This window comes from Haliotis asinina, chromosome 2 (genome assembly GCF_037392515.1).
Source record: "Haliotis asinina isolate JCU_RB_2024 chromosome 2, JCU_Hal_asi_v2, whole genome shotgun sequence".
NCBI classification, from domain to species: domain Eukaryota; kingdom Metazoa; phylum Mollusca; class Gastropoda; order Lepetellida; family Haliotidae; genus Haliotis; species Haliotis asinina.
Genome location: NC_090281.1, coordinates 17017005 through 17039889, shown reverse-complemented (window position 1 = coordinate 17039889; position 22885 = coordinate 17017005). Strand labels below are relative to the sequence as shown.

Below are 22885 nucleotides of genomic sequence, written 5' to 3'. Positions count from 1 at the left end.
CAATCAACTGACCTGACCTCTAACAGTCCACTATGTGTAAGTGTATTTAACTCCATCTTGGGCAACATATATCATATCAACAAAAAAATTCTAGCTTGCTGTATGTATATTTCCTCAAAACAGAAACAAATCAATGTCATCTTTAGAAGGTATAAGGAATATATTATGACTAATTCTGGTGTGATTAGATCACACTTTAGTACATCCATGAAGAGGGAACAGCTACAATGATCAGCTATTGGTAGCCTTCACTGAGAAAAAACAAGATTCACAACAAAAACAAATTAGAAAGGAACAAATTGGTTCATCCTATCCATGCCTCAGACTGGGCCCACTTGCACAATGAGACCTCAACGTAATAAGAAAGTTTGGTTTTATGCCGCACTCAGCAATATTCCAGCTATATGGTGGCAGTCTGTAAATAATCAAATCTCAGACAATCCAGTGATAAACAGCATGTGCAATGATCGGTGCAAATGGGAACTGATGACGTGTCAACAGTCAGCAAGCCTGACCATCCAATCCCATTAGTCACCTCGAACGACAAGCATGGGTTACTGCAACAACTTAATGAAAGCGTGTGTCCACTGAATAATCTTTGACAGTAAGATTCACCCCAGGTAGGAAGGTTCAGGGAGCTGATCTATACTACTTACAAAATGCTAAGAATTACCATTCTTTCAATCTGCTGTAGGTGATGTGTTCTGAAAGAATAGGAATATCCTAGACTTAAACTGTTATTGTTTGTCAGGTGTATGTTACACAAGGGGGAATATTAGATTTTAAAAAGACAGTATAACCAGGTCGAAATCAAGTTTGCACAAAGAAAACAAACCAAAAATGAGGAGGAAAAGAAAAACAATTATGTTTATCAAACTGGTGCTATACGTCTCTTGCGAGTGGTATACTTGAAAATTAAGAGGAAGATATTCAATTTAGAATTAATGAAGATTTGTTGTGTAACTACGCTTTTCACACATGCCTATGCAGAAGTGAGGTCAATTCCACTGTAGAAGTGGGCCCAAAGTGACAAACAGTTGCCATTTAGGGGATATTTTCATTGGAATGATACAAAACAACTTAACTACAATTCATAACGAAACACATGCAACTATCTCACTGTCTGGTCACTTTCTAATGCTTTTTGTAATATAGTGTAAATGGTAATGTCCTGATTAAAGCCAGTGGTCTGAAAAATAATATCAGTCCCATCTAAGCATGTTATGGTTTACTCTTTCGGCTAAAATAGAGTACAGATTGATACCATGAAATCCTGATAAATGTTGTCTTTCAACTGCATTTAGAAGTTGTGATAGATGACCAGGATATGTTATAGATTAAGCTTCACCTGATGAAGGGATCTGTTATGGATTAAGCTTCACCTGATGAAGGGATCTGTTATGGGTTAAGCTTCACCTGATGAAGGGATCTGTTATAGATTAAGCTTCACCTGATGAAGGGATCTGTTATGGATTAAGCTTCACCTGATGAAGGGATCTGTTATGATCCCAGAACATTGTGTGGAAAGTATAAAGAAGTTTAATCCATAAAATCTCTCATAAATGTTAGACCAACAATGTTTCAGATTTAGAAAACATTATTTTTTTATAAAAAATCCTTTTTTGACTTTCTAGTGTCCAACAACTTCACAAGTTTAGTCTGAATGAGTGTTTCTTATATGTGGTAAAGATTTTAAAATATTTCTAACATTTTCTTTCGTGTTAATGCTTTATCTACAAAGCTCCACTACACATATTAAGACCTGTAACGGCAACAGAATGAATCTAGTACATATCACCAACAAAACGTAAGGAGGTATTCAAGATATTTCATTAATATTATGTTACCATCATCAGACGTAAACATACAAGATACCCTCAAGTTTAGCCTGGATTTCCACATTAAGACTCTTCCTTTACTGACCCCAAAAAGTACCATGAATATTTTGGGGCATATGTCTGTATTAAAATCTGAGCACACAACTTCACACACACACACAAAAAAAATATCCCCAAAATATTCAGGATCCAAATGGTTTTCCTTCAGCACACCTACACATCCATCATGGCATATGGTATATGCTTTCAACAGTTCACAAAAATGCAGAAATATACTGGTCAGAGAGTTTCTTAATTACAATAACCTGTACTAATACAATATTCAGTGTTCAAAGTCATCACAATACATTTAGTGCAACATTGTATCAAGAGATGAAATTGTACAAGTAATGAAAATATGAGATGCGATTTATGGCACTGAAACTTGAAAGTGAATATATTGCAAAGCAACATATTGCAAACAGGAAAAGTAATAAATAATTGTAAAATACACCAAGACCATTAATACGTTGGATATATTAGTAACATGGTGTAAAGAAATGAGTGGTGTAGAATGGACTGAGGTAATCATGTTGGGAAATGATGGATGATGCTACCCCTACTACACAGTCATTGACAGCATCTTGCAGTAGGTATCTACTACCCCTACTACCCAGTAATTAAGAGCATCTTGATGTATTTTATGTACTACCCCTACTACCCAGTAATTAAGAGCATCTTGATGTATTTTATCTACTACCCCTACTACCCAGTAATTAAGAGCATCTTGATGTATTTTATGTACTACCCCTACTACCCAGTAATTAAGAGCATCTTGATGTATTTTATGTACTACCCCTACTACCCAGTAATTAAGAGCATCTTGATGAATTTTATGTACTACCCCTACTACCCAGTAATTAAGAGCATCTTGATGTATTTTATGTACTACCCCTACTACCCAGTAATTAAGAGCATCTTGATGTATTTTATGTACTACCCCTACTACCCAGTAATTAAGAGCATCTTGATGTATTTTATGTACTACCCCTACTACCCAGTAATTAAGAGCATCTTGATGTATTTTATGTACTACCCCTACTACCCAGTCATTGACAGCATCTTGCAGTAGGTATCTACTACCCCTACTACCCAGTAATTAAGAGCATCTTGATGTATTTTATGTACTACCCCTACTACCCAGTAATTAAGAGCATCTTGATGTATTTTATGTTCTACCCCTACTACCCAGTAATTAAGAGCATCTTGATGTATTTTATGTACTACCTCTACACTCCATAAATGAAGAGCATCTTGATGTATTTTATGTACTACCCCTACTACCCAGTAATTAAGAGCATCTTGATGTATTTTATGTACTACCCCTACTACACAACCACTGAAAACCCAGTCCAGTGATAGCCTAACACTTGAACCCCTTCTACCTAGTCAGTGCTAGCCTAATGCTCCTAACCCCTACTACCTAGTCAGTGACAGCCTAACACTCCACACCCCTACTACCCAGTCAGTGATAGCCTAACACTCTTAACCCCTACTGCCCAGTCGGTGATAACCTAACACTCTTAACCCCTACTACCCAGTCAGTGATAGCCTAACACTCTTAACCCCTACTACCCAGTCAGTGATAGTCTAACACTCTTAACCCCTACTGCCCAGTCGGTGATAGCCTAAGACTCTTAACTCCTAACCACCACTACCCAGTCAGTGATAGCCTAACACTCCTAACCCCTACTACCCAATCAGTGATAGCCTTGTGTTGTCTGGATAATTATGCGTGGAACCACCACCCTTGTGACTGGGTCAGACTGATTTAGTACAAGGCCATAATAAAGCTATAATACTGCTGAGAGTACCTTGAGATGCTCAACCATTCATACCATTATTGGAAATAAGTTCAAAGATCACTGAGTTGGTGTAAGTGACTGAGTTGTTTTGAAGCCCCCTTTGAGCAGTATTCCAGGTGTATCAAGGTGTACTAGCATAAGTGGGAGGAAGGCCCTAAGTGATGCAGCTTTCAGATGTTTACCACTTAGCTAAAATCCACAAAAAAGGTGTATGGAGCAGACAAACACAGCAACATAATCAATTTGAAATTGGGATTCAAACCCACAATCTTAGGTTATAGCATACTAAAGGGACCTAACTCTGCCAAGGACATAGCTGACTGAGACATCTCCCTCGTCCCTGAGTTGGTGTGATTCACCCACAGAGAATGCATTTTGCTATACATTATCACACATACTATATGTTTTTAACGACAGGGACCTTGCATCAGGTATCATCTGCTAGGTTAAACCCACATTCAACACAAGGGGCGAATGTAAAAAATGTTGTGATTAAAAGTTAACCTCTTCAGTTAATTGGTGTGGTGCACGCAAACCTAGAAACATAATTAGGGTGAAACAGGGATTCAAACCCACAATCATAGGCTCCTTGATTAAACAGGGGACACAACTCTATACAGCAAATTCAACACCTCCAAAAACTGGACATATGGATCCAGAATTGCCCACACGGCTTGTGAGAGGGAAGATATATGTTTACATATTTGTTAAACACTATATGGAAATGTGAGATGACATTTAAGGATGACAGATAAATAATAACTTATGCTGGGTGACAATCAATGTTCAATGACAGCTGATAAGGCACAGTGACCACACGCTCCAGATCCCTAAAAGGATTTGAAACTGATTCTTCAAATAATATATACAATCTTTTTGTTTTTGTATAATAATTTACATATAACCTGGTATGTGAATGCAAGGATAATGAGAGATTATTAATGAACATATTATACTGAACAATTAAAGAAATGTAACAGCTTTGTCAAATTTTTAAAAAGTTACGTGAATGCTTACTTCAATTGTTTTTAAACTTGCATTTCTTTTGTTGTTCAGTACATCAGTGGATGTCATTGCAACACACAAGAGAACAAGATGGACAAAATGAGGTGCAGAACTGAATGTACTTTGGTTTGTGGGTTCCACTTCATACAACATGCTTAAATGGAAACAGCACTCCACCCTTGAAAACTCTGAAACATGGTTCAGCTTTTTTCATGCAGATTGTTGAGTGAGTGAATTTTGACTTACGCCATTCTTAGCAATATTCCAGCAATATCACAGTGGGGGGCACAAAAAATGGCCTTCACGGATTTACCCATTTTGGGAATCTAACTCATGCTTGGCATGACAAGTGTACACTTTAACCTTTGGGCCACCCCACCGCCCCTTTCTCACAGATTAACAATTTTGTGTAAAATGGAAGTTAACCCGTGTGAGTTTAGTTTTACGCTGCTGTCAGCAATATTACAGCTATATGGAAAATATTAACATGAACTGGTTTGAAATGTGTGAGGTGTGTGTAACTACTCAGGAGAAGGTCAAATTGACATGTGTGTGTTTTTCAATAGTGTTTACACGACGGCAAGGTTGGTGCAATCAGTCAACATCATAAGTGGAGTAAATGTGCTTTTACAGTATATAATTAAAAAACAAAACCTAAATGATTTTGTAATAATGTAGGCAATTAGTGTTTGCAATATGAGTGGGTGATTGTATGGTTTAAGTTGCTTTTAGCTGTATTCCAGCAATGTACAGCAGAAACACCAGAAATGGGCTTCACGCCATGTGGGGATTGTACCTGGGTCTTTGATGTAGCTTGCGGACACTGTAAAAACATCCCTTGCACTCAGGACTCAGAGTGGAGAGTATTGTTGCCATTTAAGAACCAAAACAATAATTAACAGAACATTTCTCTTCAAGGCAAGGCCAATTTGGTAACTTTTTACCATATTCAAAGATATTTGTGACCCATGTCTAAAATCTGTCTGGAAAAAGCAGTTTCGAGGCAATAGAGAAAGGTGTCCAAGAAAATATTCCACTGATGACATTCTAAAACATGTGTGAGCTTAAATAATGTTCACCATTTATAAGTGACAGGTCAACAAAAAGGCAATAACTTGGTCTGCCCAAAAAGATACAACATCATTTCACAGAAATACCACTTCATATGGTGCTCAGTAATATAAAAGAATTGAGTGGTTCTTTAAATATTGTGAGCATCATATGACACTGTACAGGAACTATGGAATCAACAACTTCATTCAGTCTCAAAAATGCCTGACAAACAACTGTCTGGCTCACCTCAAGAACCTAAACAAGCAGGATTCTTGACCTCCAGAATCTAGTTAACTTCTACAAAGACATAACAAGTTTGATTCTGTGCCTCCACCTCCTCCATGTAATATTATATGACGGTTAGGCTGCCATCTAACCGAAGGAGGTCAAAACATCAACACAACAACTAAATCACAGTATTCCATCACCATCTACATAAATTGGGAGTTATCTCCCTTTGGATGCATCAGGTTTGGGTTATCTTCATAAGTGAATAATGGTTTGATGTTTGCAAGTTTGTTTTTATTTTGTTGAACATCTCATTCAGCTATATTATAGCCATATGACGGAAGTCTGGAAATACAGTCCAGATGAGTTACTCAACCATTCATCGTTCTCATCTGAACCCTGAAATTGAATCTGGACAGGAAAATCCAGTGATTGGTAATATTTGAAGAAAGAGCGAGCAGGTATGTTTAGTTCTATGCCTCTATAAGCAATATTCCAGCTATATGGCAATGGTCTGTAAATAATCAAGTCCGGACCAGACAGTTGAGATGCAATGACATGTGTCAACGAAGACTACAAGCCTAACCACTCAATCCCCGTTAGCCTCCTCTTATGAGACAAGCATGGGTTGTTGAAGATGAGTTTCTAAACCAGATCTCCAAGGTTCTAAAAAGACACCGGGTGTATGCAATCTGGCGTTTTCTTTTCTTTCTCAGGACAACAAACACGGAGTCGTAGTTGAGACACTCAGTCACACATCTCTATCTTACACACTCCTCCTAATTCATATATGTATATGGCTTACCAGGTTAACTCACAATCGCTGACTCAAGAATATGTACTCTTCCAGAAGTGGTATATTACTCCATGCAAACCCCTTGATTAACACTGATAGCAATAACAGTTACAAGAAATGGAGGTAAATGACAGCCCATAAAAACAAATAGCTGGATCGAGTTGAGCAAATTTTTTTCTGTCTTATCAGGAGCTATTCAAACATCATCATGGTGGAAACACAAAAAATGGACATCACAATTTGTACACATGTTGACAATCAAAGCAGAACCTTGGGCAGACGGAGCACCAGGCTAACCTGCCAACCCAGTCCAGCTAAAAGAGCTAATGTATGTGTTAATGTGTTTGAGGTTTCCCATGTGCATCCAAAGGAAGATACTCAAATACAGCACAGTTAAACTCCATTGAAAGAACACTTGTCCAGAAGGAAATTGTTCCTCTATATTGTTTATCAAGCAATGTAAACCAGATAATGGGGTTGGACTGCATATCCTAATATGTGTGCTAACTCCTGTTTTGCACCAAATATCTGCCTTATTTTAGTCGTCTTCCTTTGATGACCTTGACCTTGTATTGATGCCAGGCCCACGCACACTGTACTGAGGTATGAAAGACTTGGTAGATCAGCTCCGCTCAAGTTTTTGGTTATACCAGCTCCAGAACCTGCAAAATTATAAATATATTTCTTCAGTACGGACTTGCTCTGTTTCCTTTGTCTGCTGCTTCAACAACATCTCAGCTACATAACAAGGGATTGAAAAGAATTAAGTTGGCTAGTTGCTTGTTTAACACCACACTCAGCAATATTCTAACAATATGGCAGCAGTGTGTAAATACTGTTGTCCCTCGCAATAACACGGGTCTCTGGGTCCATGGACAACCCCCCGCATTATTAGACACCCGCGTTATTGCTCGCATGAATATAGGTCAATTGAAAGACCCAGCAACAAGAGCGTATATATATATTGCATTTGATACACATGTGCATGTGTATATACAAAACGTACAGTATGTGCATCTGTGAAATGTTACGAAACTAGCGTGTGATGGAGAAAATAAAACTTACAAAAGTGTTTCTGTGTTTTCTTTCAGTAAGACCGATCTTTAATATGCAAATCTGCTGTACCATGTGGTATGATATGGTCAGTAGTTTTACCTGGCGCTGTCATTTCTTTCCAAATAAAGGGAAATTTCAGTTTGCGCAGTAGACTTTCTTCCATAATGTAACAGTATATATGATTGCTACTAATCGTTCAGATATTAAAATGTATGGGAGTTAGAAGTGACCAATGACTTCCTTCTCTTCAGATGCCAATGTCAACTCACCTTCTAAAACACATGGAGAGGCAGTGGCATGCGAGCAGTTCAGCCAATCAAATATATTGTATCATTTTGTTTACATAAAGAAAGGCAGTGATTGGATAATCGCTTTAAAATCCGAAGAATGTCCACGGTGTGACAAGATTGAAGAGAAAACACGAAATGAACTTTAACGAACACTATGTTTATTTGATGGCATGATAAAAATATGAATATTGATCAAAGTATGTGTATTTTTGCATATTTACACGTATTTACAGGTTCAGAGTCCTGCATTTAACAATGCAGAAAGTCAAGAGTTCAATGATGAGATTCTAATTTTTCCAGTTATTGTCCGGATTACACTCCGGTTGACATTGAGTACGGATCCACCATGTTGTTACTCCAATGACAACACGTGGCATGTTTGATGTTCAAATTAGTTTTGACAGTTCAAACAGCTGATCTCATTAATTTACTCAAACAACAGATAATCCAGCAACAGCTACGTGAGGTAGATGTTTATTGAACAATAAAGGATTAATTTACGACCTGAATTAGATAAGGAGAACATGAAGAGATATATTACTAGGTAATTGCTTTGCTCTCATTACGCAATGTGTATGAGACATGAACTTTTGGGAGTCTTGGATTACCCCACGGTTTAACCAAATCCGCGGTATCGCGAAGCACGTTATTGCAAGGGACGACTGTAATTGAGTCTGGTCCAGGTAGCCCAGTGATTAACGCATGAGCATCGACCTAACTGGGACACAATGAAATGTGTCAACCAAGTCAGCAAGCCTGACCACCCGTTCCCTTTAGTTGCCTCTTATGAAAAGCTGAGTCGCCTTTTCACAGCAAGCATGGGTTGCTGAAGGCCTATTCTACTCCTGACCTTTCAGTACTGACGTCAGTAGCATCAATCTGCACAAATGGGATACAGTAACATGCATCAACCATTCATAACCTGCCTTATCTATTTCAACGTCACCCCTAGACTGTAGAGGCTGACAATGGAGACCTTTGTGAGAGTTGGAGTTGGTTGATGCTTGTTACTGTATCCCATTTGTGCAGGTATAAAGAGAGAAAGAGAGAGAGAGGGGATGGATGGACGGATGGATGGATGGACAGATGGATGGATGGATACACAGCCAGACAGAAAGACAGATAGACAACTGACAGTCCAGCATGGAATACCAAAGATCACAGTCACATCACAACAATTATTTGTGAGCAGCCATGCCTACAGCAGGCAGACCATATCTGATGAGGTGAGTCACCCAGTCACTCAGTATCATTCAAATGTTAGGAAATACTTAAGTTAGTTTGATATAATGTAATATGATTGGTTACCTTGACAGTTCCTTGGCTGTTTGCTGCCACAACAACATTGGATCTCTGAAATGCAATCAGAATATGTATACAGTGCATGAATGTTGTACAGGTGCAATACAAAGTGGTTGCCATAACATATACCCCTGATACTATGGGTGTCATCCCTTACCTTACACTATGTTCATTTCACAATTTCAGAGATTGAATATTGGCAAAAACATACTGCCTAGACAATCTAGAGGGCACTGGGTATGCTATGCTAATTATAGCCAACTTGAAATACCAGAAAATCTGAGTAAGCCAGTTGTTTTTTAGACCTGTTATGTTGCCTATCTATCTATGGAAAACCTTACAGAGTGCTACATCCAGATGCCTGAAACACTACACCAATACAACTGAGTGAGTTTATTTCTATTCCACACTCAGCAAATTCCAGCTATATGGCCGAGTTTGTAAATACCAGAATCTGGACCAGACAATCCAGTGATCAATAGCATAGAGCATAAGTATCAATCTATGCACCTGGGATATGACATGTGTCAACCACATGTGCCTGACCATCCAATCCTGTTAGTTGCCTCTTATGACAAGCATGGGTTTCTGAAGATCAGTTCTAAACCAGATCTTCACGAGTTACACCAATATGACAATGGAGGGTAGTAAATCAATGTACTGTATGATGGACCTTATATTAGGATGTAACAATGTATCATCATATTGTAATGCAGTTTGGCTCCAGTTTGTTTACTGGGTACTCATTCAAACCTAGAATCTCTTTGGACTGGCTTTCCTGAAGAAAACTAGGAAGGAGTATTTTTACTCACAGGTCTCCATGTCACAGCACTCACAAACTCATTGGCATCTTCGTCTTTTCGATCCTTGTCCTGAAGCACAACAGTCAGATTGTTATCAAATATATCAACATCTGTGAATTTCAGGTAGTTGGGACTTAACCAGTTTTGCAAAATCACAAACTTCTCAATAAACATAACTGAGTGTCTTTTGTTTTAGGCTACTTTTAGCAATATTCAAGTATTATCATGGAATGGGACCCCAAAAATGAGCTTCACACACTGTACCTATATGGGGATTTGAACCCGGGTCTTCAATGTGATGGACGAATGCTTTTATCACATGGCTACCCCATGCCCTCTTAATAAACAACTGAACTACAGTTAAGATAAAAAGTTGTAGAAACCATTAGGAAGCCTGTGCATGACACTATTGATACTTGCCGTAACAGAAGCAACCTACCAGCACACTTCTGACAGTGTCAAACTTATACGTCATCAGTTGCTTGGAAAGACCCTTGTAGTAGATATATAGAGAGTTGTTCTCACTGCCTGAAACAGAAAGAAGATGAAGTAAGGCAAATCTGCTGAGACTCAAAGCTTTTCAATGGAAGCCATGAGCATCAATCTATCAAGCGAGTATGAGAGCATAGTTTCATGCCGCTTTTAGTAAAAATTCCCATAACATTGGTGGGGGGCATCAAAATGGGTTTCAAACATCATACCCATTAGGAAAATGAACCATACATTTTGGTGTTATGAATAAATGCTTTAACCACATAGCTACCCCACAGCCCCTAGCTATATCAATGCAAACACGCAGGGTCAGACGAGAGAGGACACGATAATATAATTTTTTTCCCCACAACCCCAACAACTGAGACCAATTATGACATGTTACATCTGCTGGGTACCTGCAACAATTCAGTTACTGCCTACCCTATCCTTTCAGCACTTACAGGTCTAACACTAGCACATACCAATATCTCCCATAGACCTGTGTATCATAGCAGATTTTATTGAGGAAAGCAGACTTACCACATGAGACATAGTCGCCATCAGTTGCCAGACCAACAAAGTTTTTTTCGTTGATGTGACCTTTAAATGTTCGTACTGCATTAGGTTTACTCAGATTCCACAGTTTGAGCTGACTGTCCGTGGACCTGTGAATATTGTTGAAGGAGGTTAGTTAGAGGAAAGCTCATTACAATGCATCTATCAAGAAACCAACATCAGAAGTTGCACCTTAAGATATTATAGCTAATGAGGTTAGTTTTACACCGCTTTTAGCAATATTCCAGCAATATCACAACAGGGGCTACCACAAATAAGCTTCACACATTGTGCCATGTGGGGATTCAAACCCGGGTCTTCAGGGTCATGAGCAATATTTTAACTGCTAGGCTACCCTACAGCACCTTATGTTACTATAACAACAACAGTAGAGAGAAATGAAACTCACGCTGAGACTATTTCCTGAGCGTTGACAAACTTGGCATATGACACTGCTTTCCTGTGACCCCGGAAGACTCCAACTGCTTGCTTTGTGTTCCGTAGATCATAGTAATGTACACAGTGATCTGAAGCAAGCACCTGTCTTCATCAACACCCTCAATAAACATACACTTAACACTTTTACACTACATGGAAATAATTTGAAATAATTTCCCAAAATACTCATGTCAGAGTAAGACAGACAGACAGACAGACAGACAGACAGACAGACAGACAGACAATGCGGTACGTAATGACATCCCTCTTTTACAAAGCTACTTATAAACCCTCATTATTGAGGCATTATTCATCATGGGGTGAGATTCATATTAATCCCAAGCATCTTACCTGCAGATCCAAAGGCTAGATGGTACCTGCTCTCTGGATTGAATTTAACACAGCACACATTTGCCTTGGCCTCTAGGTTGGCAACAGAATGCTCGGAGTTGATTGCCCACAGTTTTACTACAACAACAACGGAGCATGTTGAGGAAGTAGAAATAATAGCATGGCATGTGAGTAAATGTGGTATGACATTGCTTTCAGCAATGTCATCACAAAGGGGCATCAGAATGGGATTCACACACTGCACATGTTGGAGTTGAATGCTTTAATCATTAGGCTACCTTATTGCCCTGGCATAGCATCTGTTGTTTGATGCCACGCTCAGCAACATCCAAAAATACATCAGCCTATAAACAACAAAGTCTGCAGCAAACCAATGACAGGTGTTGTGAGCAATGGTCCACAAGTCACATGAGTGAGTATGGTTTCACATTCTAGCAATATTTCAGCAATATCAAGGCAGGGGACACCAAAAATGGGACTCACACCCTGTACCCAGGAAAATCAAGCCCAGTTCCTCCATGTGATGTGTTAACACTTTAACCACACAGCTTCCCCTACATCAATCACAATTCAATGTAGGAAAATAATGCTGTTAAACATCTGACTAGCTTCATCTTAAAGTCTAGAGAGCATTTAAATTCTGGAATACTCAATGGTGAATTACAACATGACTATAGTAAAGACAAGGTGACATTAAGCCAAACACTTAGTCAAGGCACTGTTTGTAATGATGATTTGCCCACCAGTTATCGACAGAAGGTGGTAGAGAACTAGGTGAGTTGTTTGGGGTAAGGTCTTTGAATATCGTAAGTCTACAACTCACTTGTTTATTTCAAATGTACTTAACCTGTACCTTTGGCATCATCTGAACCGGATGCAAGAAGTTTGGGGTCCATTCTGTTGAAGTCTACACTCCAACATCGCTTTTCATGTTCCTGAAAAATATCAAATCAATAGTCAACAAGCATCATAGATTATTGCATTGTCCGTCCCAATAAGGCCCAGAGGCTCGTCCTAAAAACGAAGCACTGAGACGAGCAGAATTCACATACTTTCACAAAGGTTTATCATAGAGGCACCTCTACAATTACTTTGTGGGACAATGCTCTGGACTGAAAAAAATGTGCGAGCCAGGGGACCCCATCAATGCATTTTGTGCGCCCTTGTTAGTAATATGAGGGTCCTGTAAAGTTCTGATATGGTGCTGTGTAGTGTATGTTCAGATAATTACTTCAGAGCCTGGAATGAATCAGTGATCATGTGGACAGTGGCCATGACTGATGGGTGAAATAAAACACACATAACTTCTCTTGACGTACTGTAGGTATGCTTTAGGTATTTTTGTCTGTCTCTCCAGATGAGGTACTTTGGGTTTTCTACGTCCATTCTTCCACATTTGAGCATAAAGGATGCACATTTGTGCATCGAGTAAAGCCCTGGGAACAGGCAATGTGTAATTCCTTACAGGTAATTTTGTTGACATATTAGGAGAGAAAATGAGGAAAGAATGAGGTAAGAAAAAGTCAACTCTACACATAAACTTTCCTGAACATGTCAAAGGCAGCATATTATTTCAGAAAACACATTACTATCAGTTTGTACTGCCATGAGTGAGTGGGTGGGTGAGTGAGTTTTATGTGAGCTTTCGCAATACTACAGCAATATCACAACTGGGGACACAAGAAATGGGCTTCACACATTGTGCCCATGTGAGGAATCAAACCCAGATCTTCGGTGTGATAAGTGAGTGAACACCCCGTGCATTGCCAGAACAATGGATCATAACAAATGATGTAAGAATGAAGTACTGGCACTTATATGGCTTCAAATGACCAAACAAAACTGGATTTATACCAATGATTTAAATGAAGCATGCTTTTGCTATAATTGTTCATCTAACATCAAAACCAGGTTCTAGGCGAACAATGATTTTGTCATTTTCATAAGGGTAGTCACTGATGTTCCCTGACCATTTCGGTAATTGAAACAAACATAGAAACATAGTGGATTATGATTTTTCTTGTTTACAGAAGCACTTGGCGGTATTCCAGCATGAGGGCAGTCTATATAGATTTAAGTCTTGGACAGACAATCCTGTGACACTTTATTGGAAAATGTAGACACTGTCAACAAAGTCACTGTGGATGACCATAACGTCTATCTGGTCATCCCTTACAAGCAGCATAACTTGGGGATCAATTCTAACCCAGGATGTTTAAGTTGTCGAAATACATGCTCAGTAAGCTGGCACAGAGTAAACCTACCTGAAACATTCGTGCCTTGCTGCCCGTGAAGGCATCCCATAATGTAACTGTTCCCTCATAATCGGAGCTGGCCAGCATCCCTTTGTGGTAGGCGCTCCATGTCACACAACTGAATAGAGATACACCATAGTCTTACTTCTAGAACCACTCTGTCAGGCATTTAGAGTGAATGAGTGAAGTTTCATGCCACTTAGCAATATTCAAGCTATATGGCAGCAGTCTGTAAATAATCCGAGTCTAGACCAGACAATCCAGTGATCAGCAGCATGAGCATTGTCTTTCTCAAGTTGAGTGAGGAATAATATCGGCAACCAAATTAGAAATAAACCTGTGACGTTTCTGAATCAGAAATGTGAAACGAAGAGTGTCCTTAGTTTAAGTGAACTTGAACAGGGTCAATGACCCAAAGTCCATGACAAATCCTTTACCTTGGTCCCATATGACAATTCATGAATATTTTCAAAGCTTTGTAATCTATTTCCAAGTATATGTTAACAAGACGAAATCTCTTTTTTATGGATTGACAACTTTTTTTACAATAGTTGTGATGTTTCAGTGTAGATGTGAACACTGATATCAAGCAAGTGATACACAACAAAATGGACAAGGAGAACATATACATGCAGGGTTTTCTTACCTTATTTTAGAATTGCACAGCATTTCCACCACTGGGTAATGTATATCTACAACATCTTTGATAACTGTACCATATTCATATACCTGGAAAGAGAGAGAACTGACACATACAGTTTAGGCAGTTTGGATGAGTTCATATTAATCCTGTTTGCAATTCTCAGCTTTATTGTGTCTTTGCAGAATGGAAGTGCAAGATTGAATTTGTCCCATTTGTCCGGGGTCAAATACCTTACCTTTCTGTGTTTGTAATGTGTCCAAGATACATCTACATTTCTGAAATCACCTATCATTACTATCTGAAACCAATTCACAAGCACATGTTCATGACACACCAAGTTCTTGACAGAACCAGATTCAATCATCAAAGTTTTCCCACTTACTGCCCATATAAACTCTGCTACAACAGTAGGCACTTCACAATGTCAAATTACAAACTGATGTACTATCCTAACAAACAGTCAACTTACTTTTATCTTTTTCGTAACACCAGCTATGGCAAAATAATCACAGTCTCTGTCAAACTCAATGCTGAAAGACAGAACCGATCAATAAATAAATGAAGAACAAAACATTTGCAATAAATGACATATAGACTTCAATGATTAAATTTTTATTGTGTTCATTAAAATTCTGGCAATTTGATTGGTTAACTGGGAACATTTCTTTTGATTTAATTTCCAAATGAATCGCCCACCAAACCGGACTACTTTCGGACCTGAGGAACGTCAGAGAATACCTTTAAGCGGATTCATACAGTATGCACATTGGTTTTTAGTTTCATACCTCAATGCAACGAAAGAAATAAACAGTCAATCCCTAAATGATTCTTTATTTCCTCCTCAAACTGGTGCTTTCATAGTGTTGTCCATTAAAACCACACAATATCAGGGACATGGTTAGGAAATGTTCCAAGATTAGGCCATAGATTAGAACCTTCACTGCTTCTAACAAGATCCACAGCAGCCTACAGTACTTAAAATAAATGCCTACCTACAATTTTAAAACGTACTGTATAAGGAGTGCCTACAGGTATTCCATCAATGAACATACATGAACAGTGAATTTGAGAACAAATCCAAATGCAATTTCCACTTTTCACAACAACTTCTTTATACAGCTGTAATTGTACAATTTTAACGAGAGTTGCAAACTTAGGCCACTATCATTACTCTTCTATTGTCACTAGGGGTAACTATCGTGGGGAAACAACTACAGCAAAAGCCCTCTAAACTGGCATATGTTGGGACCGGTGAAATATGAGATTGATATTCCATGTGCCATAAAATGCAAACGAATGTGGTGATAGTCATTATATTCTTTATTCATCAATAAAGATAAAAACATTAAAAACTGTTCGCCTGCCAAACTGCATCAAAACCTTTAATCAACTGATTTTTCTGTGTAAGTGTTAATTCCAATCTCGCCCTCTTGACTGGCTCGATTCATTCGCCAATTTACCTCACCTAATCTGGCATAATCTTTAACCATACTCCATCATATTTAGCAGTAAAACACTGTGTTGTTAATACACATGTTTCCATAATCTTCGAAGCCATCTTGACAAGGCAAGCAGCTGACAAATTGGGAGAAGCCAATTAATTTAATTTGCCAAGTGTCATGTGCACCAATTTATCTCACCTACTTGTGCTTAACCACTGTACTTAACTAATCCAACGCGTTGTTACTACATGTTCAACCAATCAACAGGCCGGTTTTGTGAGCATTAATTACTGTACAAACAGTCAACTGGGCGGTCCTTATTGAGTTGAAGTACGGAGTAGGCTGATGCCGGAGTTGAGGGCATGCAAATGATCATGAATTAACTACCTTCTGCTGGGACCAAATTCTAGTGCTGATATTGAGAGCATGCTGTGTTGGAGGGATGCCGGTTTTTAGGGCTTCCACCGTATTACCATAACAATAGTCTACTGCAACATTCTATTGCATCAGTTGTTTTTTTTCCTTAATCGTCTCATTTGAAGGCATTTCCAAAATGAAAGCACAGTTCATATAAAATATGAACAAGCTGAGGTAGTTTCAGTCTCTTTTAATAACTAGCAAGAAACTTAAAATCATGATCACGTTTTTAAAGAGGTAACAGGCATGGGTACCTCTAAATGAAAGTGAACAAATCTGGTACTTCCTATATTTTTAATCAGAGACACAACAATTGCAAGCCATCAATAATACATTGCAATGTTGCAGCCCTAATCATACCCTACTTTACCCTGCTGGAAATTTCACCCTGGTCTTTGGTCTAATGATGTAATGACCAGTACACTTCAGTCCTACTACACACATTTTCAAATGTTTCACAAATCTGACCTTGAGACTATACTGGAGCCACCATTGAGAAGGTCAACAGCATAGCTGAGAGTAGCAAGAGGTCGAAATGAGGAGAAGCGAGTGAACTTTGAAAGACTGTCTGTGAACTCTCGGAGTCCATCATGAGAATCATCCCCTGTAACACAAAGATCATGAGTCAAAATAGAGAGGGCACATCTCATGTCTTGTTTTTCATTCTGTTGTTTAATCTTAGACACACCAGTATTCCAGCTATATGATGTCAGTCAGCCATTAAAGATGTCTGGACCAGAAACCACAGTGTTGTATTTCATGAATGATCCACATGGTTAGGATAACAGGATATGCCATCTAAGAAGCCGAAGAGACTGACCAGTGACCACCAAAATTATTTGAGGGTATTCTTACATACAATCTCAAAGGGTGCCCACATCTTGTACTGGGGAACTTAAAGTATTTGTCAAACTAAAAGATCACTGAAAATACTATTATGAAAATTGGGTTCTCTATTGAAAACAGATTATTAACAAAACAATGAAAGTTCCCATTATCGACTGTTTCAAGGGATATTTGACAAATTAGAGACATTTGCATCTGTAAATAATTCAATCTTGACAATCCAGTGATTGACATGAGCATCGATTCAAACAGTTGGGATACGATGACATGCATCACTGTGAAGTAATTTAGGTTAAGGAAGGATGCATGTTTGAGTTAAGTTTATACTGTATTTACAATTGATAATATCCACAATCAAAGGTTTTCTGTTTATTGTAGTATAAAGCATGTGGTGTGAAAAGCAGTTGGACTCATACATGTCGTTAACAGGGCTGGATTTTTACTCAACATGCTTCCCTACATGCTTGTCAGTAGACATCTGTTCCTACCTGTAGATACTCCCTTCACCCGTGTGTCAAAGTAACACTGTTCCAGATCTTCAAAATGCTGACTGATTTGTTTCCTCCTGGATGCCATTGTCGTCTGAGTGAATGATTTCCCTGCCTATCAACATACAAGGAATTGAAATAGGAACAGGAAACACATTGATCATAAATATTCATAAATTCCACTTAAAGTGGATAGTCAATAAGAATGATTTTATTCTCTTTACATGCCAACGTTGCTGTTTTTGATTCCTAAAATTCTGCCGAATTAATATTTCAAAAAGGGTGAAGGTAAAGGTCAAGGTAATATTGTTATATACAAGAGATTGAGTGCATTGAGTTTGACACCACACAGAACAGTATTTCAATAATGTTGTGTGTCAGCTTGCTTTAGTATCAAAGTCTTTGGTGATGCAGGTATTACAGTTCATTTGATTTCATTTGAGACCAATGAATCGCTCACCTAACACAAAATCTAGTCATTGCAGCCAAACTCAAATTTGTTCAGTCACAGGAAATCAACAGACCAACTCTGATGATTTGTCTAATAATTTTGCACCTTTGAATAATCATGTTGCTTCACATAAGATTATTATTTTGGTGTCACTTTTCACTATCTTTCTATGAGGGGAGACCACTTGCTGGTACTCGAACCAGGTTGTCAAAAAGCATGTGTAGTGAAATTTCAATTTTACCAATGCATCATACACATCTGGTTATTCAACCAGTAAGTGACTGAGCAAAATTTGGTTGTTGCAATTACAACATTTTGTGATAGTATGATACAGTGTGGTGCAGACAAACCTTGAAACATAATCGGCCATATTTAGATATGAACAAAGATCAAGGTTTCAATACACATGACAAGAACAAAAAATTAGAATAAAAATTAGAAGGAAATAAAAACAACACTCTCAGAACTAAAGATTTTACGTGCATGTAATAGTAATATATTAAAGTGAGAAATGCTTATGCTCTCACACACACTGTAACGGTATGAGTACTCACATTTTTACTTCCATTAAAACCATCTTGACATATGGATTCATTAATGGATGGCCTAATAGGTTCAAAGCCATTTGGTACAAGGTGATCCTGAAATAAAAGGTCACCATTACACATCTGTCTGATATAGAGATAAGACAACAATGTCTCATATTATCATGCAATGCATGCAGATCAATGCGTGTCGGCTGAAAAATGTAACTCATAGTCATATTTGAACCACATCCCTCCTCTCAGTTATGTAATGGCAGTCTGTCAAATCTTGAAAATCCAGTGACTGACATCATGAGCTTTAATTGACACTGATGGGATACCATGACATGTGTCAACCAAGTCAGTGAGCATGACCACCCAATCCCATTACCTGCCTCTTAAGACAAGCATGGTTACTGAAAATCAGTTCTAACTCGGAATTTCATGTGACATCCAATCAAATGTAGGACTTCAGGGCGACAAGCAAAATCTTTAACCACTTTGCTACCCCAGTACACCCTACCCTTATGAGAACTTGAACCAGGGTTATCAGCATGAAGAATGAATGTTTACCCACTAGGGTTGACCACTTAGGTGCCCTCATGTGTCAAAAGAAAACAGATGAGAGAGTTGCAGGCCTCATAATCTTACATGCTCACACATGTCTATAACAGTTCACCTGCCAAATGTTAAACAATGTTGGATGAACAGTTGAAGTACAAGGCCTTACAGTTACTTACTGGACATGCTGTGTATTTCTCTTGCTGTTCGTTGATGTAATCCTGTTGATGAAAGAATAGAAATAACAGCAGGTGAGTGTAACCAACTGGGAGAAAAAAATTTTAAATTTTCTTTCAGTGAGGTATGAGGTCTGAAATTTAGTTGAGAGGATTTAGGGCATTTGGACAAAAGGAAAGTATTGTCTTGAGGACAAAATGAAGGAGGCGATACTTGTTTGTTATTTAACGCTGCCCCCAGCAATGTTCCAGCTGTGTGTCAGCAAAATTGTAAATAACCAAGTTTGGAAAAAAACAAACCAGTGACCAACAGCATGAGTAATGATGTAAACAAAAGATATGAACCAAGTCAATAAGTGTGATGACCTGACACTATTCACCTCTAATTAGAAGTGTGGGTTGATGAAGACCAATTCAAACCCGAATCTTTAAAGGTTTACTAGAAGAGAGACAATGCTAGTTCTATAAAGGCCAGACTTACATCTACTCTTTTGGTATCTTCATCTAGGAGGTTAATGTCCCGATTCAACTTTTCCAGTTCCTGAAGAAAAACAAAATCAGAGTTAGTGCATTTAGAAAATGTTGGTTCCTGCTGTAGCAATATTTCAGCTACCTCACCCGCTCAGACATTGGCAGATAGCACTATCAGCAATATCTTAAAGTACATATGTTCATGATGATATACAGAAAAATAAATAAGATCCATTTAAGACTTCCAGAATTTGGGACTTTTTTGCAATAAAGCTGAAAACACAAATTATAACATTCAAAACTACTTACACAATGCACTGTTAAAAATCATGTGCTGATTCTCATACAAGTCAGAGCAAGTGAGTGAGTGAGCTTAGTCTTATGCCACACTCAACAATATTCCAGTGGAGGCTGTCTGTAAATAATGGAGTCTAGACCAGACAATCCAGTGATCAACAGCATGAGCATCAATCTACGCAAATAGGATACGATGACATATGTCAGCCAAGTCAGCAAGTCTGGCCACCAGATGAATGAAAATTAATTCTAACCCGTATCTTCACAAGTCAGAATACTTACATCTTGTTTTCCTTGCCGTACTCGTTGCAGAAATTCTTTCAGAATAATATTTTCAGCTAATTTGCCATCCTGAAAATTAGATTAGACAATTAAAGCTACTTACTACGAATCTTGATGCATGTGAAAACATTGAGAAGCTCTTCCATGACAAATGGTTCAGTTGAAAGTTCCACCTGACTTACAAACTAAACAATCTTAACAGCAATTATCAACAAGACAATACTTTATTCAACTCTTACAATTCACATGCATGGCACATATAATGTTCCTAGGGATTTATCCTTCCTCTGTTTATGAGTAACTCTTATAAATGTTATATAAGAAGATCTTTTTGTGCTACATAAGTCATGGTAATTCTGTAAATATACAGGGATTACTATAGTTGCTGTGTTTCTACAGTAATAGCACCAGATTGTGTACTCCTTAACTTCTCTTGAGTAGTATATATGGCTCACTTGAAGCTGATGCCTACCAATGCCTACCTAAATTCCTGTGAATACCAAGGTAGGTAACTCTTGCTAGACTAAACTTGACTCACATGTTGGTCCCATAGGAGGGTGTCTAAGAGGATGCTACACGTTTCTGCCACTTTGATGAGTCAGAATTGAAGAATAAAAGTGAAAGGTCATTATCATAACTTCATGTTCAAATGCATTGAGGTAAGGTTTCCAGACTCAAATACCATAGAACACTTACTTTGGTTCATTCAGATGATAAACAGCATACTTTACTCAGATGATAAACAGCATACTTTACTCAGATGATAAAGGGCATACTTCCTTCATATGATAAGGGACATACAGTGCACTCTGTCCAACTCCAACACTGTCTTCCTCGGATTGTTGTATAAACTGGACTGAACTTACAGTTCAAGCCTTCAGGCATCGATATAAGAAATTTCAGTGGAACTTCGACTGCTGTCTAATTCAAACTTTTTAGTTAGTCCTGGTCGGTACAAATTAGAGTGCATTGTAATTCATTCACTCAGGTGATAAGGGGCATACTTCACTCATATAAGGAGCAAACTTCACTCAGGTGATAGCTGACATACTTCTCTAAGATAAGAGGCATACTTCACTCAGATGATAAGGGACATATTTCTTTCAGATGATAAGGGGTATACTTCACTCAGACGAGAAGGGGCATACTTCACTCAGATGAAAAGGGACTTATTTCACTACCTCAAAAGTTACAAACGCTGGTCACATTATTCAGATGTCAAAAACCTTCCAACACTAAAATATATTAAACTGCACTAAAACAGGTCCTCGGCTCATAAACAAAAGTTCCTCCTAAGGTCAAACAAGAGCATTACTAATGTTCTCAGAAAAGAAGTGATCAACCAGCCAATCTTACAAGCAGTACTTACAGCTTCCAGTTGTTGCTTCTTGTGTACCAAGAACTCCAGCAGTTGGTTGACATTAGCAAGGTCAAGATTATCCTCTGACACCAAGTCTACCAAATCAGCAGGACCAGGACAAGTCTAGAAAATATATCTTTATACAAGAAGACTTACCAAAACTATATATACTGGAAAAAAATAGTCAGGGATATATGTATATTTTTAAATTCTGAAAAATGAGCTATTTGTTCATTGACACACTAATAAAATATCAATCCTGAGAATACCAATAGCCCTAACATATTTTGTCCGGTATGTAATCACAGTGAGAATCACAATCTTCATCATTACATAATCAATCTATATCTAGGGCAAAGGGCAATATGTGTGAGTTGAGCAGAGCTTTGAACTTCAGCTCTTTGCTGAAACCCATAAGCAATGGTGCACTGATCTACAAGAGACTTTTTATTGACATGTTCAGGGCATAATCTACATGTAATCATTACAAAGGCCTCCTTTCACAAAGCACAATGTGATCATAAGTCACCAATGTAACATTGTTGCAATGTTAAAGAATGGGAGTTAAGGTAAAGGTTGCTTCATGAAAGGGGCCCCTGGACTTCTCTTACATGACTGATTCTTAGCCACTCTTGATGG

The 22885-nt window shown here is 38.3% G+C and overlaps 1 protein-coding gene across 2 annotated transcripts in view; it reads right to left on the bottom strand.

Annotated features, from left to right (window-relative positions):
• Positions 1-6255: 6255 nt before the first annotated feature.
• LOC137273321 (E3 ubiquitin-protein ligase COP1-like) overlaps positions 6256-22885 on the bottom strand; it is a 29930-nt gene continuing 13300 nt past the window's right edge. Inside the window, exons 5-22 of one of the 2 annotated variants that reach the window (XM_067805902.1) lie at positions 22256-22369; positions 20887-20955; positions 20318-20377; positions 19840-19881; positions 19130-19216; positions 18125-18239; positions 17259-17394; positions 15401-15461; positions 14935-15017; positions 14298-14406; positions 12887-12968; positions 12034-12150; positions 11654-11771; positions 11230-11354; positions 10655-10743; positions 10225-10284; positions 9419-9463; positions 6256-7426 (exon numbers count right to left, since the gene is read on the bottom strand). In XM_067805902.1, the coding sequence (XP_067662003.1) occupies positions 7409-7426; positions 9419-9463; positions 10225-10284; positions 10655-10743; positions 11230-11354; positions 11654-11771; positions 12034-12150; positions 12887-12968; positions 14298-14406; positions 14935-15017; positions 15401-15461; positions 17259-17394; positions 18125-18239; positions 19130-19216; positions 19840-19881; positions 20318-20377; positions 20887-20955; positions 22256-22369 (1530 nt within the window). In that variant the 3' untranslated portion in view covers positions 6256-7408. Of the gene's footprint in view, positions 7427-9418; positions 9464-10224; positions 10285-10654; positions 10744-11229; positions 11355-11653; positions 11772-12033; positions 12151-12880; positions 12969-14297; positions 14407-14934; positions 15018-15400; positions 15462-17258; positions 17395-18124; positions 18240-19129; positions 19217-19839; positions 19882-20317; positions 20378-20886; positions 20956-22255; positions 22370-22885 lie in introns of both variants that reach the window. The other variant, XM_067805901.1, reaches the window with a different exon arrangement.